General features: G+C 37.4%; 1 protein-coding gene across 2 annotated transcripts in view; it reads right to left on the bottom strand.

Annotated features, from left to right (window-relative positions):
* atad5a (ATPase family AAA domain containing 5a) overlaps window positions 1-17,593 on the bottom strand; it is an 18,402-nt gene extending 809 nt beyond the window's left edge. The window contains exons 1-23 of one of the 2 annotated variants that reach the window (XM_016279399.1): window positions 17,465-17,593; window positions 17,273-17,312; window positions 16,964-17,039; window positions 15,175-16,856; window positions 15,014-15,092; window positions 14,615-14,770; window positions 14,367-14,496; window positions 14,146-14,224; window positions 13,846-14,027; window positions 13,616-13,764; window positions 13,279-13,432; window positions 12,781-13,128; window positions 11,718-11,814; window positions 11,502-11,584; window positions 11,286-11,416; window positions 11,033-11,204; window positions 10,769-10,960; window positions 9,984-10,220; window positions 9,840-9,904; window positions 9,564-9,744; window positions 9,304-9,461; window positions 4,299-5,158; window positions 2,563-2,721 (exon numbers count right to left, since the gene is read on the bottom strand). In XM_016279399.1, the coding sequence (XP_016134885.1) occupies window positions 2,563-2,721; window positions 4,299-5,158; window positions 9,304-9,461; window positions 9,564-9,744; window positions 9,840-9,904; window positions 9,984-10,220; window positions 10,769-10,960; window positions 11,033-11,204; window positions 11,286-11,416; window positions 11,502-11,584; window positions 11,718-11,814; window positions 12,781-13,128; window positions 13,279-13,432; window positions 13,616-13,764; window positions 13,846-14,027; window positions 14,146-14,224; window positions 14,367-14,496; window positions 14,615-14,770; window positions 15,014-15,092; window positions 15,175-16,856; window positions 16,964-17,014 (5,345 nt within the window). In that variant the 5' untranslated portion in view covers window positions 17,015-17,039; window positions 17,273-17,312; window positions 17,465-17,593. Of the gene's footprint in view, window positions 1-2,562; window positions 2,722-4,298; window positions 5,159-9,303; window positions 9,462-9,563; window positions 9,745-9,839; window positions 9,905-9,983; window positions 10,221-10,768; window positions 10,961-11,032; window positions 11,205-11,285; window positions 11,417-11,501; window positions 11,585-11,717; window positions 11,815-12,780; window positions 13,129-13,278; window positions 13,433-13,615; window positions 13,765-13,845; window positions 14,028-14,145; window positions 14,225-14,366; window positions 14,497-14,614; window positions 14,771-15,013; window positions 15,093-15,174; window positions 16,857-16,963; window positions 17,040-17,272 lie in introns of both variants that reach the window. The other variant, XM_016279400.1, reaches the window with a different exon arrangement.
* Window positions 17,594-18,059: the final 466 nt, after the last annotated feature.

Genomic DNA, 18,059 nt, shown 5'->3' with positions numbered 1-18,059 from the left:
GGGGGGGGGGGGGGGGGGGGGGGGAACCAACACTGATTATTTTGTTAAACGTGGATCTTTAAATTAGTTTTGGCACTACAAAGCAAGTGAATGTGTTCATTTCAAACAAAACAAATGGTGATAAAATGCAAAAGACTCATACTGACAAAAATGAGAATAAAACATCATCGGTTAATTTAAGCTTTGCAAAAGCCACATCCTGTCCCTCCACTGCATTTAGCTTTTTTTAGACCCATGAACTATGACTAAGTTGCATTTTCACACCTCCCTGACAGCACAACGAAAAACATGCATCAGGTACTGAACACATATTTATGAGATGCTATATTTATAGGGCTGAAACAATTAGTCGACAAATCTTTTTGTTGTCGAGTAGTCGTTTGATCTCGTATGACCAAATGTAAGAGCCTGCAGTAATGCGGTTTGACCAGTGTGCCGTGGTAGCACAAGACAGTAATTCAGCTCTCCTGGATGCAATTCAAGAGAAGACACAGCGCTTCAGTTCAGCGCAAACGCAGCCAAACCTGAGGCTGCTGAGTGGCGTTTGGATGAATATGTAAATATATGCTGCACGCTTTCCTCTCAATACCAAAATAAACACAACAAAAACTGACCGCAGCAGTTAAAAACGCATCTGATTACAGCGATGTGGATGTTTGCACGAGCTCTGCAGTTCAGTACTCCAGTAAAGTCCAGTCACGTCACGTTTATTTATATAACTTAGTACTTTATGCAATAGATAGCCTTAAATCAAGCAGCTTTACAGAGTCAGTGTCGCTTACAATTAGAATTACAACTTGATTTTCTGTTATAACGCAGCTCTCCAGTGTGGGGCTAGCTAATGATCAAATATTTTTATTAGTGGGAAAAAAATATTTCATTAAAGTTATAGTTTGGTTTGCAGAGATCAAAACTTGATCTAGCTCAGGACTGTTTTGATTATCATAACCCTATTAGGTATTTTAAGAGTGATTATGTTATGAATAAAATAGTTTATCAAAAAATAAAACGTCTTATCATTTACCTTTATTTTGTTTCTTATCCATGACTTACAAAAGGAGATGTCAGGCAGAATGATGTCATTCAGTGACTTTTTCATATAGCTAATTAAATGGTGAATAAGAGTTTCAAATATATGTTTCAAATATATATACTTATTTGTATAAATTAATTGTATAATTGTAATTTATTTCAAAAACTGAAGTGATTACCTTAATTTATTTGTTAGAATATGTATAACTAAATATCTTAACTAATTGCAAAAGCTGAATAATCAATAAATGTCTGATTAATCAGTGAAATAATCGATGATTAGTTGATTAATCGTTCTAATAATCATTAGATTAACCGATTATCAAAATAATCGTTTGCTGCAGCCCTAAATATTTATGAAATTATTGACCGTTGTTTTTGTTCTGACTTATTTGTCTAATGTAAATATAGTGTGTGCAATCTTAACTAGTGAATTGTGCCTACTGTGGAAAGGGAGTTTCCCTTGTCACTGTTCGAACTCTGTGTGGCATCTGAATTACTGGAAGTGATCTCACTTTGGGAGCGTAACAAAAGATAGAGACTGTTCACAAACAAGGGTGTGTTTTGCATTAGCAGTTATGAGGAGAACATTAAAGAGAAATTCTTGTGTTTTTAATACATCTATGAACATTTCAGGCTCATAAGGTTGTCAAGAGTGTACACCAGACTATTTAAACAAATATCTCGAAGTCAAATGTTTAAATTAATTTTGCTTGCCACAGAGTTCCCACACCTCTTGACTGATCAAGCCCTAACGCCCATTTCAGAAGCAGGAACAGCTTGATCATATTAATGCATTAATATAGGCTGGTCCTCTAGACTCTCACCTGCGTTTGATCTTTCCCTGCTCCTTCAGTCTCTCTGACCTACAGATGGTACGTAGAGAGGGGAGGTAGTCCAGAGCTGCTGCTGCCTGGTTTCCAAGCGTTCCAGCTGACCTGGAGGAGAGCACCGACTTCATCACCTCACTTCTCCTCTCCATCACCCTGTACGAAACAAAAGGAGCACAAGATTATGTTTTATTTTACAGTAGTCAATATTAATAGCTACTATTATCTTTGAATATTTATGAAATTATTGACCGTTGTTTTTGTTCTGACTTATTTGTCTAATGTAAATATAGTGTGTGCAATCTTAACTAGTGAATTGTGCCTACTGTGGAAAGGGAGTTTCCCTTGTCACTGTTCGAACTCTGTGTGGCATCTGAATTACTGGAAGTGATCTCACTTTGGGAGCGTAACAAAAGATAGAGACTGTTCACAAACAAGGGTGTGTTTTGCATTAGCAGTTATGAGGAGAACATTAAAGAGAAATTCTTGTGTTTTTAATACATCTATGAACATTTCCGTCTGGTGTACACTCTTGACCACCTTATGAGCCTATTTAAACCAATATCTCGAAGTCAAATGTTTAAATTAATTTTGCTTGCCACAGAGTTCCCACACCTCTTGACTGATCAAGCCCTAACGCCCATTTCAGATGCAGGAACAGCTTGATCATATTAATGCATTAATATAGCTAGACTCTCACCTGCGTTTGATCTTTCCCTGCTCCTTCAGTCTCTCTGACCTACAGATGGTACGTAGAGAGGGGAGGTAGTCCAGAGCTGCTGCTACCTGGTTTCCAAGCGTTCCTGCTGACCTGGAGGAGAGCACCGACTTCATCACCTCACTTCTCCTCTCCATCACCCTGTACGAAACAAAAGGAGCACAAGATTATGTTTTATTTTACAGTAGTCAATATTAATAGCTACTATTATCTTTGTATTTAACCATTTATGAGTGATATAAAATTGTTATTGAGCATTTCACTGTCCAGTGGTCATGATTTAACTTTGCAATTTCTGTATTGCTTTGTTTTGAATATTTCTCATTGACATTTAATAAATGTTTGACTTTTCAGTAGGGATGTAACGATTAACCGCGAGCCTTGATTTAACTTTGCAATTTCTGTATTGCTTTGTTTTGAATATTTCTCATTGACATTTAATAATGTTTGACTTTTCAGTAGGGATGTAACGATTAACCGCGAGCCTGTTGAAATCGATTCAAATATGTGACAATTCAAATTGGTTGAGATGCTAAACAAATATCGATTCATTTAGGTGTAGGAGTTTATATGAATGCATGTCTGAGGGGAACTTACTGTCTTTAGAAAAGTTTAGATGGTATTTTTTCTTTTCATCTTGTCTCTGTATAATGCATATTAAAGTTCATAAGTGCAGCGCTGCTTTTTTTTACAGCGGAAACCAAGGAAATGCTTTAAGCGCCACCTGCTGGCAGATTCAGTTCTGCTGTTTCATGCAGATATTTTTATGTACATTTTCATAAAACTGGTCAAACCATTCTGTTTTTGCTTCAAATTTCAAAATTATACAATCTAATTTAGATTAAAAACTGCTCATGTTGCATGTATGCAGCATCTTTGTTTGGATCGTGATTAAAATGCAGTGGTTGCCTCTAATTTTAAAAGGAAAGAGCACAGACAAAGCCTTAGTTTGTTTATATGAAGAGATTTATTTTGTGTTACTTATTTATTTGATTTGGGGCTTGTTTTAAAATTTCAATGTAGTTTTGTTATTTACATTTACATTATATTAAAATTTTGTCATTTAGCAGACGCTTTTGTCCAAAGCGACTTACAAATGAGGACAATAGAAGCAATCAAAACCAACAAAAGAGCAGTAATATGCAAGTGCTATATTAGTATATTATTATAGTGTTATATTTCAATTTCACAAAGAAATGTGCAGCATTTTGTCCAAGCAATAATAAAAGGACACATTTAATTTATAATTTGTCTTAAATCTAATTTTGTTATAAAAAATAAATAAATTTGTGAATCGAATCGTGAAATCAAAATCGTGAATCGAATCATGAGTTGAGTGAATCGTTACATCCCTACTTTTCAGTGTGAATTAAATCTCTTTTTTGGCTCATTTTACCCATAAAAGAAAACCTGCTTTATAATTATGCACACCTGAGTATAAGGCATTTTTCACTTCCAGCCCTTGTTAACAATTACATATCACTTATAAATGATTAAATGCAAAATACTAGTTATTGAGATTGATGTGGTTTGGAATTGGTAAAATGTGCTTGGAAAAGAAAAAAAATATGACCAGAATATCAACTTGCATAATAAATTATGCGCGCACACACACACATATATATATATATATATATATATATATATAAATAATGAAAAGGTTAGATTATATGGGGTATAAATTAAAGAAAAAAAATATAGAGCAGCTGAATTCTCACCTTGGGTCACAAGGTGTAGTTTGAGTGAGGCTGAAGCCATCTTTGTGTGGAGCCACAGGGAGGGTGAGCTCCTCCTCTGCCTCTCTTCTGATCTCCTCCTCCAGTTGCTGTGCTCTGTCCCAGGCTTCGGAGACTACAGCCTTGCACTTCCTAAAACTCAAATGCCCCAATGCAGCATGGATTTCATTGACATTAACACCATTTACTCGGCTGACACACTCTAACCGAATGTCATCGGTCATCCCACTCTTGACCTCTGCACCAGTCCAGCCAAAGTCCTGTGGTCTGCAGGAACCCTCCGTTTGCAAAGGCTGGTAGCGCAGTGTGGAGTCCAGGAAAGACATGTGGTCCATATACTCTGCTAAACTGCTTAGGCACTGCATCACTGGCTTGCTCTTCTTCCTTTCAGCTTCAGATAACACAACATGCCTTGGTTTCATCGATGCAGCTTCGCACACATTCACGGACATATTAGCTGGTTCCGAAATAGTGCTTTGAGCAGGAGCTCGGCTGATTTTTGGCAGTGAGAGGAAGTCATCCTCGGACTCTGAATCAGACTGGAAAACGTCTTTATTGCTCATGCCCATCTTTTTCCGCCCCCTCATTCTGGAGGACACTTTAAGGGGACTACCGTCATCAGAGGGCTCTTCCAAAACCTCCAACCTCACTGTCTGAGGTACTTGCTCAGGATGGGACTGTGGGTTTGGTCTTGGTTGTGATTTAAGTGTGGACTGTGGTAAAAGACGAGTTGGCAGAGGAAGCAGACTCTCCATATTCGAGTAGAGAAGATTCCCTCCCCTTCTATGGACCTCTGAGAGAAGATCCCAGCACTTAATGCTGTCTAGTACTGAACACTCATGCTGTAAGAAATGAATAGCTCGATCAGGAACAAATTATTGTACCAATATTACAGTCTTTTTTAAAAAAAATACAAGCATTTTTAATGTTACAAGCATTATCTGTATTTGGTATCTGAGAGGTGACTGAAGGTCTTGAATGTCAGGAATGCATTAACAGTGTTTACTCATTTAGCCCAGCTTCCAGAAAATATATATGTATTTGTTTTGTAATAATTCATCTGAATCATTAAATAATCAAATGTTATATTTTATAGAAAAAGTGTTATCATTTTGAACTTTGTTCTTCAGCATTTTATTGTGTGTTTCTCACCACATGCATTCACTAACTCTTATGTATACTTAATGTTTATGGTTCTTTTTAGGGTTTATAGGACCATTAATTGCTATATGCTAAACTAAGACAATGAGTACGTTTACATGGACAACAATAATTCGATTTTAATACGATTAAGACAATACTCTGATTAAGTTAGAGATTTTTGATTACCTTAATCCGGCTAAAGTCATATTCTAAGTAAACAGAAATAGAAATTAAGACATGTGGAGTATTCCTATTTTAGTCGCATTACTGAAGTGCAGTATAGACATGTAAACACCTTATATCACATTATTACCACCATGAATTACCACCGTTTTGCCGCGTTTATAGAGATTTTTGATTACCTTAATCCGGCTAAAGTCATATTCTAAGTAAACAGAAATAGAAATTAAGACATGTGGAGTATTCCTATTTTAGTCGCATTACTGAAGTGCAGTATAGACATGTAAACACCTTATCACATTATTACCGTCGTGTAGGACTTTTCACCGCATTTTGCGACAGGATAAACACACAGCAGTAGTCAACCTTTTGACGGCAAATAAAAGAGCTTGAACACCGCCATCGTCTGTATGCACCTACAAATAATTAACTGCACTTGAAGCTTTCATAAAATTAAAAATGAAACACCCAAAACTGTACATGACATCATCACAAAGATGAACTATACGTTTATGCGTGAAATTCTGGAGGGGACGTCGGATGGCGTCACGTGGGACGTAATGACGGGCGCCATTAATCGAACTATGTACTATAACATGTAAAACAGGAACATGAAAGGAATAGTCTAAAAGAAACTCATGTAAACACCATAATCATAATATTGGCTTATTTAGAATAAGGTAAATAATTAGATTACTGATGTCCATGTAAAGTAGTCAATGAATCATGTGTAGAAGTTTGTATTAGTGCTCTGTGCTCCGTGTGAATGTATTGTTCTGTTCCAATGATGTGCTGCAGCTCAACCTTGAAGGGAAAAGATATTGCCTATCTAATGTTTTATCTAATGGCGTATTTGCAGAGGTTGTTTAGGAATATGGTAGGCATGTGACCATGCCAAAGGAACAGTCTCCAGGAGCATCAACAGCTGCCCAGATGAGAATTGCCCTCACAAGATTTATGACTTCAAGAAAAGAACACCATGTTGGATGTTGCTAGAATTATTTGTACCTATCAGAACCTGTAGAAATGACATCAACAGATCATCCATATGACTAGAAGTACTAGTGTTTCTGTTAGGCCTGGCCGATAAAACGGTATCGGTATTTATCGACAGTACACCATCATCGATAATGAAAGAAAAATGTTCGATATAGCGCACGATAATTTCATGCTTTTTTCATTTAAAGGCGTGTTATGAGTGACAAGAAGACAGCCAACAGAACACACAAACACAGGAGTGCCGTGCCTGCCTGCGATGAGGAGACTGAATCAAAAAAAGGAATATTAGTTGAATAAAAAAAAAAACATTTGCATTTGAATGCAAAAACTGAGTTTTTGAATTTTAGGTGCGCGTCAGGGAGCCTTATCAGTAGTGCTGTGTTCAAAATATCGATACGACGATGTATCGTCACAGATGGCCCTGTATCGATATTGTGGCACGTGTGCAGCAGTGGACCGCGCTTAATTTTACAATGTTTAAAATTGAGTAGAAAAGTGCAAGGTTTCTAAAAAAGAATGAATAGAGCATCTGTTAATAATCTGGCCGCAGAGGAACACAACGGGGTTGCCTGATATAAAGAGATGTAATCCCCAAAACAGAGCTTCACACTTGCACAATACGGAAATATCTGCTAAGTGTGCTACTTATCTTTGTCAACCTGGCAACCAACTGGTGGTGGTTGAGGAGAGACCCCCCCCACATGATTGTAAAGCGCTTTGGGTGTATAGCAATACACAAGAAAGCGCTATATAAATGCATCATTCATTCATTCATGTGCATGCGCTCTCTCTCCACTCTGGATAAACGCGCTTGCTTTCTGAAAACAGCAGTTAGCTTGCAGTTTAGCGATTAAATCAGCCTCGAGCGTGTGTGCGTTTGATACAGTGAAGACAGCATGTTAGTTTAGAACTGTTCTAATTTTTTTTTTTTTATTGTAGAGAGTGTGTTAATTTTTGCAATGATAACCTACCAGCAATGTAAATGATTTTTTAAATATATTAGAATGAGTACATTACAATATAAATTTATTAGAACAAGTACATTATTATTTATGGGCTTAAAAACAAGATGCAAACAATCAGAATATTGTACCTGGTGGGGAGTGCACAATGTAAACATGAAACATATGCCATTACCTATATTGTACTGTGGTACAGTTATGGAGGCCCTTCATAATGCAGAGGGCATCTGCCTGCTCTGCCAATAGTTAGCAATGGCACTATAGTAAGCAGTGTTTAATAAACAGCTGTTTTTCTAAATTCTGCTGAGGTGAAATTCAGTGCAGTCATGTATCGTGATACGTATCGTGATACGTATCGTATCGTGACTTTGCTGGTGATACACAGCCCTACTTATATGTGGCGCACGAGATGCGGTTATTAAGTGTCGTAGATGCATTTTAATATTTTTGTTAGTCCAAGTTGAACCCACAAGATGTGCCATATTAAGCTATGCATAAATACATGATGCTGTTTTGTTCATAATTATGCAATTTACGAAATTAAATTTGGTTTATCAATATAAGTCTAGACAGTATGCACTTTTTTTTTATAGACAGCTATTATTTCACTGCACTGAATAAACAGTTTAACAAGGTGCATTATTTTGCTCATTGCACCCTCCTCTGTCCTCAGGAGACAGGTCAAATGTTTCCTTAACACTTATTTAATCTGCATATAAAATATAAGAAAGGAGATATTTGTTTCAATTTTATTTTGTGTTTGACTGTTAAAACTAAAATAAGTTGTTGTTTGTCTTAATAAATTGGATAAATCAAATTACAGTGGTTAAATAAAAAAAAAATAAATAAAAAAAATTCTACTGCTTTGTTTAAGAAAGGTTATAAAACATTTTCAATAATTATCGGTACCGAATGACATGAAACATTATATTGTGTAATTTTTTTAGCTATATCGCCCAGTCCTAGTTTCTGTATTGTAAGTTAGTTTGATGCTGGCTACTCTTACTCATTTACTCTGTATTCAGTAAACTCTCTGTCAACTGACTGAACTTTGAATTTGACTCCTGGGCTTTATTGAGCATACTGGTCTTGTAGAAGATTTTTATGAATCAAAATATGACTTAATCAAGCAGTCAGTAGCAAATACTTAAACTAATAACAAAACAGTAGCTGATTCAGAAGCGCCAGCTTGTCATAGCAAAGTCAGAATGACCTCCTCTCCTAGGTTCACGAAACGGTCGTCCATAAAATGCATTGCTGTTCTGTTGTAAGTGATCTTAAAGATTCCTAAATGCATCTACTTTCGGAAGGCCAAATAAAGTGCTTTTGCTTTCGCACTGAAACACACAGCGTCTCCCTGACATGCTGCTTCAACACTAACTGCGGTTACTGAAACCACGCCTTCTTTCTTTGCGTGCACATTTGGGCGGCATTATGCAAATATTTCCACATAGTGAGGTAGATATGTGGGGGCGTGTTAGAACGAGCCGTTTTAGGGGGGCGTGGCAGAGTCTTAACTTTGATAAAGAATATCTCTTTGGTTTTGAGACTTTAGTCTTTGCAACTTCAGGGATCTTATCTATGCACAATCAGCTTGTAACACTCCAAAGAGAAAGGAAAACTTGAAATCACCTCATATAATATTTTAAAAATAAATAAATAACATTAGTGGCTTTTTTTTATCTTAGGAGATAAACACTCACCTTTAGCAGCAAATCTGCAATATTTTCTGTTTGCATATTTCGGATCCCCAGCAAACACTCTGTGCATGCAGTGTGGCAGGGTGGTATTTCATGCTCATTTACATCCTGAGCTTTGACAGACTGATGGTCAATGTCACTCTTGACGTCCCCTTTGAGCTCTACAGTGTGAAACAAGTAGTTTTTGCTAAGTATATTCACATATTATGATATACAACCAAGAGTTCTCAGTGAACTTTTTCCAGAGTCAATTACATCTTTACCTGAGAAAAGCCAAGGCCGATTCACCTGCTGTCCACCTCCACTGCAGGCCCAGAACTGCAGGTGCAGGAGGCTTTGACGAACATCACACCTGTTCCAGTCCAGCAGACAGGACAGATCCTTAGTATCTGTTCTCATGTTTTCTGCCAGACACAGCAGCTGGAGATAACTGGACACATCTGCCTGGAAAAGTCCAAAGTGTTGACGGTCACAAACCAGACACAACAGAAGAGTAACTATTTTTTTGGCAAAGGAGAAAATAAACTAAGTGCACTTACCACTGAAGGAGATTTGAAATGGATTTCCTCAAAGCACCCATCAAATGTAGCACCAAAGTTTGAATCTGTGCAAAAAAAAGTCCCAAGATGACTCATTCAGATATCACACACTCTAACTTTCTGTTCTCTGCCAACTTTACTCACCACTGGTTGTTAGAATAACTGGTCTCTTAGTTGTAGACATGAAGTTTTTAATTGCAGCCAAAAATCCAGAGTCATCATCAAATATGATGTCCACCTCTTCGAATAAGATGAGGGATGTGGCAGTCCTCTTGTCCTGGTCTTCAGCGGAGATCTTGGTGCCCGCTGATGTTCCAATGGGGCACTCTTTGCTGTCAGCCTCTTTTGCTTCGGCAGACTTTTTCCGACCTGCTTTTAAGACTAAAAGAAAACAAGATGCCATATAAAAGGTCTCAAACATGAAACTTGAAAACAATTTTCAAAAAATATATAAATAAATACATAGTATTAACAGTAAATAAATACTGTTCTTTTGAAATTATATTCATCATAGGATACAGCGGAAAAAAGTATCAAGGTTTCCACAAAAATATTAAGCAGAACAACTATTATTCAACATTGATAATAATAGGAAATGTTACTTGAGCACTAAATTAGCATGTAGAAAGAAAACAAGAAATGCCATAGAAAGGTCTCAAACATGAAGCATGAAAACAATTTTGTAAATATGGCAAATTCTTTAAAAATCCTACAATGTGATTTTCTGGATTTTTTTTTCTCATTTTGTCTCTCATAGTTGAGGTATACCTATGATGAAAATTACAGGCCTCTCTCATCTTTTTAAGTGGGAGAACTTGCACAATTGGTGGCTGACTAAATACTTTTTTTCCCCACTGTAAATCTCAATATCAATTCAATATTTGTGTTTGGCAACACTTGACTTTGATTACTGCATTTTGAATTATTACCAGGTTGTGTTTTCTTGTCTTGACTGTTTGCATCTTTGCCAGTGGGCCTTCCACCTGCTTTGAAGAAATTGGCTAGAGATGTCGGAGCCAAGCCTCTTCTGGATGGAGCCATTCGAGGGGACAGAGGAGGCTTCCTGGGCGATGATACAACCCTTCTGGGGGAGTTCAACTTCCCTGTGATTGGAAGAGACACTGAGAACGCAAACAAAAAGTCATGCACAGTATATATTTTTCTGTAAACATCAAGGGGAAAAAAATTCATACTGGGAGAGGAGCCGGCTTTGATAGTGGTGCTGTTGCTGCTATAATTGCTGAAGTATGATGGATTTTGAGCGCTGACACCCTGGATGTCAACCTGGTGGGACTGAGTGGCTTCCTTCAGCTGGGATAAGATCTGACGACCACTCCTTTGAGACGAGGAGTTCACCTCAAATACCTTGAGAAAGAAATACTTTCCTTTTTAGAATGGCACTAGACAATCCCAAAATAGTAACGTGAATTGAAAAATGAACCACACCTTGAATCCAAGTTCTTGTGCACAGGCATAGACTGCAGCAGTCTTGCCCACTCCAGTGGGTCCAGTAATAAGAAGAGTGTTACACATATGATCTTCGGTCTCATCTAGACCTTCTCCTATGAGCCAGGAGTCTGGATAGAAATAAAGTTGAGACAATGATTTTTGAATATGGCAAGCAAAACAGCTAGTACTGTGCCATTTAGCATCTTTACATACCATTACTGTCCTCCTCTTGCTTCTTTTCCTGCTGTTTCCTCTTCTCTTCCCGGTCAGCTCTCAATTTCCACTCTTTCAGCCAGCTAACAGTATTAAACAAATTGAAATAAGAAGAAATTTAACAGAAAAAAAAATCATTCAATATTCATTACTGGCATGTTCGATTAGTGAATGGGATCTTTCACCATCTTTGTTTAAACTAGACAGCATAGTAACCTGTGTAGCCTCCGGACAGACTCCATATTCCCAATTACTTCACTGGAATGTTGCGGCTGATATTTCTCTGTCCAAATCACATCCTCTTTCACTCGATCTAGAAATTTAAACATGAACAACCACATTACAAAAAAACAAACATGTAGTGCAAACAAGTTTAAGAAACATTATTTCATAACACCTTAGGTTCAACTCATGAGGTATAATGGACGAACTACCAACCATGTTATAAATACACTACCGTCCAAAAGTTTGGGGTCAGCAAGATTTTCTTTTAAATAGATTAATAGTTTTATTCAGCAAGGATGCATTAATTTGATCAATAGTGACAGTAAAGACTTTTGTAATGTTATTAAAAAAAATTATTTCAAATATTGTTCTTTTGAATGTTCTATTCATCAAAGAATCCTAAAAAAAGGGATTGGGTTCCACAAAAATATTAAGCAGCACATCTGTTTTTAATATTGATAGTAATATATAATGTTTCTTGAGCAGCAAATCATTATATTAGAGTGATTTCTGAAGGATCAGGTGACACTGAAGACTGGAGTAATAGAATTTACACAGGAATAAATTACATTTTAGAATATATTCAAATAGAAAACATTTGAAATTGTAATATTTTAATGTAATAATATATTTTATTGTATTTTCAATCAAATAAATAAGCCTTGAGAATAAGAAACTTTCAAAAACCCCAAACCTTTGTACACTTGTTCATTGTAAATTCATGTTTGTTGTACAACTAATGCTAATCAATTACTGTAGTTAAAAAAATTTTCAGGCAGGCTTTTAGAATATATTCAAATAGAAAACATTTGAAATTGTAATATTTTAATGTAATAATATATTTTATTGTATTTTCAATCAAATAAATAAGCCTTGAGAATAAGAAACTTTCAAAAACCCCAAACCTTTGTACATTGTTCATTGTAAATTCATGTTTGTTGTACAACTAATGCTAATCAATTACTGTAGTTAAAAAAATTTTCAGGCAGGCTTTGAGAGGAAGAAAACTTTTCAGAGTGTGAAAAGATTGTCTTAAAAGGTATTTAATTTTCACCTCCTGTGTTCGAACTTTCTGGGACAGGGGAATCCTTTATAATGAGAGCATCACTCTGGTTTCCCACAGGTGAGATCAACTCTGCCGGCTTGGCCTCTTCTTTCTGCTTAAGTCTCAGTGATCGACCTCTTCGACTTCTGCCAGACGGCACAGTGACAGAGACATTCTGTGCTCCCTGAACTCCTGATGGTGGACATTCTTCAATCACTATGACATCCCCTTCTGGATTGGACTTTGGTTTTTTACCCACTTTGCCTGTTGTCCCTCCTTCATCAACACGCTTCCTTTTCCTTCCGACGCCCTCAGATGTTCCAGCAGGGCAGGACACCTTAGACTCAACTTCAGGTTCTACAGATAATCATATAAATCAAAGAAATATGCAAACAATCTGTCAATCATTCTGGAAGACACGTCTCATTATAAATGCATTTCTGCCTAAGAATAATATCTTACTGCAAGGAAAACAAAAAATTGAGTTGAATTGCATTTTTCAGTCACCTGAAGCAGAGGACTGGAGGATGTAGTCCTCGCGTCTCTTAACAAACCGCGTAAAAAAGCGTTGATGTGGGAAGGAGGGATTGGAGAGTCTCATCTCCTCCAAAAGATGCTGCCTGATTGTCTCAGAAAACTCGGATCTTCGACAACAGGACATCTAAATGATTAAAAAAACAAGTTACTTCTTTTTGATCAATTTAATGCATCCTTACTGAATAAAATGATTCATTTAATTCAGGAAAAAATATATTTTACTGACCCCAAACTTTTGAACGATAATGTATTAAATAAAAAATGCAAAACACATAAATCTAACAATTTTCACCAAAAGATTACCAACCTGGTGGCAAAAGGCTCTTTTAGCAGGAACTGTAGTATAACCTAAAGACTTCTCCAAAGACATCAGTGGCACAGATGGTAAATTATAGGACTCCTTCAAACAACTCAGGAAGGGATTCGTAGGCCACTGGAGGTTCCAAACACAACAATCTGACATGGACAGAAATTAGCACATTAGTTTCAAATACACACAAATAGAGAACACAATCTAGACAACATCTGTCAGCTTACCTGCAGCCCGCTGCTGGATATGAACCACTGTCTGGAAAGAAGCACAGGCCTGGCTGTACACCTCTCGACTGGCTGCTGTCTTTGCGATCTGCTTTTTGAAGGACTCCGGAAGGCCGCTCTTCAGAAACTCTCTCTTTGATCTGAACTGTTCATCATCTTGCGAGTTCTCTGATGCCTCTCGACTGACAGGGTTGAGTTTGTGGGGACAGGCATTTATTAGAATTTAACACTGACTAGAAAGTGAAAGAAATAACGAGCATTTTCCAATTCAATTAGTGTCTGTAATTATTAGCACAATACCTGCTGTCATCAAAAATGGAGATGATAACCGACAGTCTCTGAGCTTTTTTTTCACCAAACAGAGGAGCCCCTTTAGAAGCTGAAAAAGATGAAGACATCAATGCATTTTTTAATGACTTGAATGCAATTTCCATGTTGGCACAAAAATGAAATTAATTATTAAAAATAATATTAAAGCAGGTGTTGACTCAATTTTAACCATTTGTGTCAGTGTAACGTACCTGCAGGAGTCTTGGATGTTTTATTTTTACCCAAAACTTCATTCAAACTACGAAGGTTTTTCTGGCTTTCATCACTTTCCTGTGAGGTAACTGGAGTGCTTTTGCTGTCCTCCAAAAACACTATAGAATCCTATACAAATGACATATAAATTACATAAATGAAAGAATAACCTGCTCAATTTTAGCAGCAGTTCCTGTAAGCATAAAACATTTACACCAGTTCACTTCTAACACATCCACTATCTTACCTCATCTTCACAGTAATTTATGACAGACTCTTTGCTTCTTGAAGAACGTCGTACAGTGTCTTTCTCCTTATTAGTGTCTTTTTTACTTTGCTGAAGAGCTTTGGCTTTCTGCACCAGCTTCCTAGCTTGTTTTCTTTTTTTAACTGCATTTAATTCCTAACAAATAAGAATTTTTGTGAGTAATCTTCCATTTTAAAACAATGGCTAATGACAATTGTTTTTTATTTTTATTAATAAAACATCATTTCATTTAGATTACAAATTTCTTATCAAAATAATTACATAAAAACACTTACATACACAACACTTATATACACAATGTAAGTATTTTTGAAAAATGTTAAAATATTACATAGCATTCTTTTTTTATAACATACATCAATCATAAATGTTAGTTACCTGTGTTGAGAGAGGACTTGATATTTCAAAATCACCAGCTTTTGTAGCAGAGGACAGAAATACTTTGGTGATTCTCATCCTATTGAATAAAATTGATGATTTATTGTCTCATGTACTTCACAAGAAACAATTAAAGTAGGAAATTATAAAGTGAATCTCACCTGATAGGGCTGCCTTTCATGTCTGGTGGGCAGAGCATTTCAGCTCTATAAATTCCCCTTTTGGGCCTTTGAGCTTTTGGGGTAGAGGCCAGAGAGGGTGTATTTTGGGTCTCATCATCTTTTACTGTGTCCTCTTGCCTCTCTTTCTTCTGTGGTGCGGTATTAAGCACAGCGGCTAACTGCCTTCGTGAAAGCTCCCTGGTCGACCTCCTCAGCTCTCTGACAGCCTTTTCACTGTTGTAATTATCAGCTGGGCTACTCTCATTGCCGACCTCTTTGGGAGGTTCTTCAGGTTTCGGAGTTGCAGCTTGTGCATCTTCAGCTTTCTTAGCTTCCCCATTCTTCCCAGACTTCCTAGCTCGCTTCTTTTTGTCACCAGGACAGCTCTGCTGTTCTTCATGCTGCTCCAAGCTGGTCACTTCAGTTTTGTCCTCAATACATTTTTCTTCAGTTTTGTTCTCGAGAGATTTTTCGTGTTCTTTGTCTGCTGCCTCCGGGACTTTCTCGTGAACGTGGTTCTGCTTGCTCTGACCCTTGTTGGTTTTGCTTTTAAAACCATCAAGACTAGGCTGCTTAAAGGCATTCATAAACTGCTTTCTCTCTGTCTCAGTGCTTTTAGGATTGGGGCTGGACTCCACCACATCAAGTTCCAGATCTTCCTCTAGAAGAACAACGTTAGACTTCCTTTTGAGGTCAGGCAATACGTCCGGTTTAACCTCTGGGATAGGATGAGACAAACTCTTGTCCTCTTTTAATTGACTTTTTTTATTTCTACTAAAAATAGATGCAACTTTTAACTCCTTGGCAACTTTGACAGACTCATGATGATCAGGGGAAATGGGATGCACCTCAGCTTGAATCGTGAGAGTTCGGGGCGATACCTGTAAAGGACCGACTGCAGAATCACTCTGATCATTACAGAGGTTGCCTTCACTTGATGTGTCAGTGGCGTCAGTCTTGGGAATCGCATTGCTCTCTTCCTGCTCTTGACTTTGATTCTGCAGGAAGTCTTTAAATGAGATTGTGATGGTGCTGCTTTTCTTATCTGCACTTTCCTCCAATTTAGTCTCACATACAGGCTCTTGAGCATCAGCATCACATTCCTTAGTTTCTTCACAGCCAACTTTTGCCTTTCGGTTTCTCCTCACAGCAGATTTTCTGTTTGCACAGTCTTTCCTCCTGCTTTGTTTTAACAAGGATTTTTGTTCAGAACTTTCTGCAGAATTCTTAATCGTCAGGACATTTGGATCACCCTCAGTGGCATTTTTCCTCACATCAGATTCTTTATCAGAGTTTTGAGCTGGAAGGACAGCAGTATTGCTTTCATTTACAGCTGATTCACTGGGACTTTCTATCAAGACAACGTCATCTGTGACCACCTGTGCATCCTCCCCTTTGGCCTTCTTGCCGTCTTTGGCCTTCCTGGTTCGCTTCTGTCCCTGTCCTCTTATAGGTTTACCAGGGATTTCTTGACTAACTTGCTCTGAAGGTTGCGGGGAGCTTTCTTTAGCTACTAAAGGGCAGCTTTTTATTTCTTGTGCAGGCGAGGTCCTCTTAAAGTAGTCCATAATGTTGTTAGACCGTGGTGGTGAGAACGGTTTCTCCACCAGCTTGGGCATAAAGTAGTTAGTAATAGTTTTGACAGATGGTGCATCACCATCCTTCCTCAATTTCTTACACGGCTGGAGAAACAGAGCAATAATGTCAACTGCTGAAAATCATTCAATGTTCCTTGAATAGAAAATCAGTACTTTGCCAAATCAGCATACCAGCTTTTTGTGACACATACCTGACCCTCAAAATCTTCCATTACAGACGCCATAGCCACGGCCCCAGCCATCGTTTCACCCCCAAAAACTAAAGATCTGTATAGATTTAACACACAAAACCAAGGACTTTAGACCAGTTTAAACACAAGCACACACAACAAAGCCACATTCTGTTCAAAGATTATTTAAAAATATTTACACCATGAAAATGTGCATATAACAGTGACAGTTAAACTCTGAATGAATGATGTCTCCTTAATTGCAAATATTAAATGTTTACCTGTCAACTATGAGTTTGTAGAAGAGGCATAATCATTTCAGACACTCACCGGTTCTTGTCCTTCCTTGAGGGACACGTTGATACATAGTCTAAATATACAGTGTACAGTGCACAAAATATGAGCACAACAACGAGTTTACGTAAACAGTAAGCCTACCAACACATTTCCCAAACAACGATACACACTCCAAAACCGGCGAAAAACAAACATAACGTGATAATAACCGATCCCCAAACCCACCTTACGTGTTAATGTAATCAGAAGTGCATTTGAATCTAATGTTGAGAGCGCATATTCGCTAATAATGTAGGTTTCAGTGTAGTGAATTGTTTTCGACAAATGGCGCCAAATAACACGGAGGTCTTTCGCTGCGCCGGTTCGGCCAATCACAGCCCGTGTCGTCATACACTCCGAAACAGGAAAAAGCGCCTTTTCAAACTAGTGATGGGAATTCCGGCTCTTTTTAGGGATCCGGATCATTTGGCTCGGCTCAGCAAAAAGAACCGGCTCTTTCGGCTCCCAAACGGCTCTTTATTTAGGACCACTTCTTGCTTTTATAATTCAGCCAAATTTGTCAATGTTTTGACCTATGTCTGGTATGTGTGCACAGATGTAATTACATTATTCAAAGTAAGTAAACTAAACCATTCAAAAAATTAAATTCAACACTATAAAATTCCATGTAATATGCAGTTTTGTCAAATCACACTTGTCTGTAATTTAGATTTACACAAATTAAAATTGTTTATAGCCTCTGGCTCCATAAACCTTTCCGAAATACCATAATTTTACATTATTCTTAGTATAAAAACCAAAAACCTAATTTACGTAAAAG

This window comes from Sinocyclocheilus grahami, unplaced genomic scaffold, assembly GCF_001515645.1.
Source record: "Sinocyclocheilus grahami isolate Dianchi unplaced genomic scaffold, SAMN03320097.WGS_v1.1 scaffold130.1, whole genome shotgun sequence".
NCBI classification, from domain to species: domain Eukaryota; kingdom Metazoa; phylum Chordata; class Actinopteri; order Cypriniformes; family Cyprinidae; genus Sinocyclocheilus; species Sinocyclocheilus grahami.
Note: the sequence above shows the minus strand (reverse complement) of the source record. Positions and strands in the feature narration are given on the sequence as shown.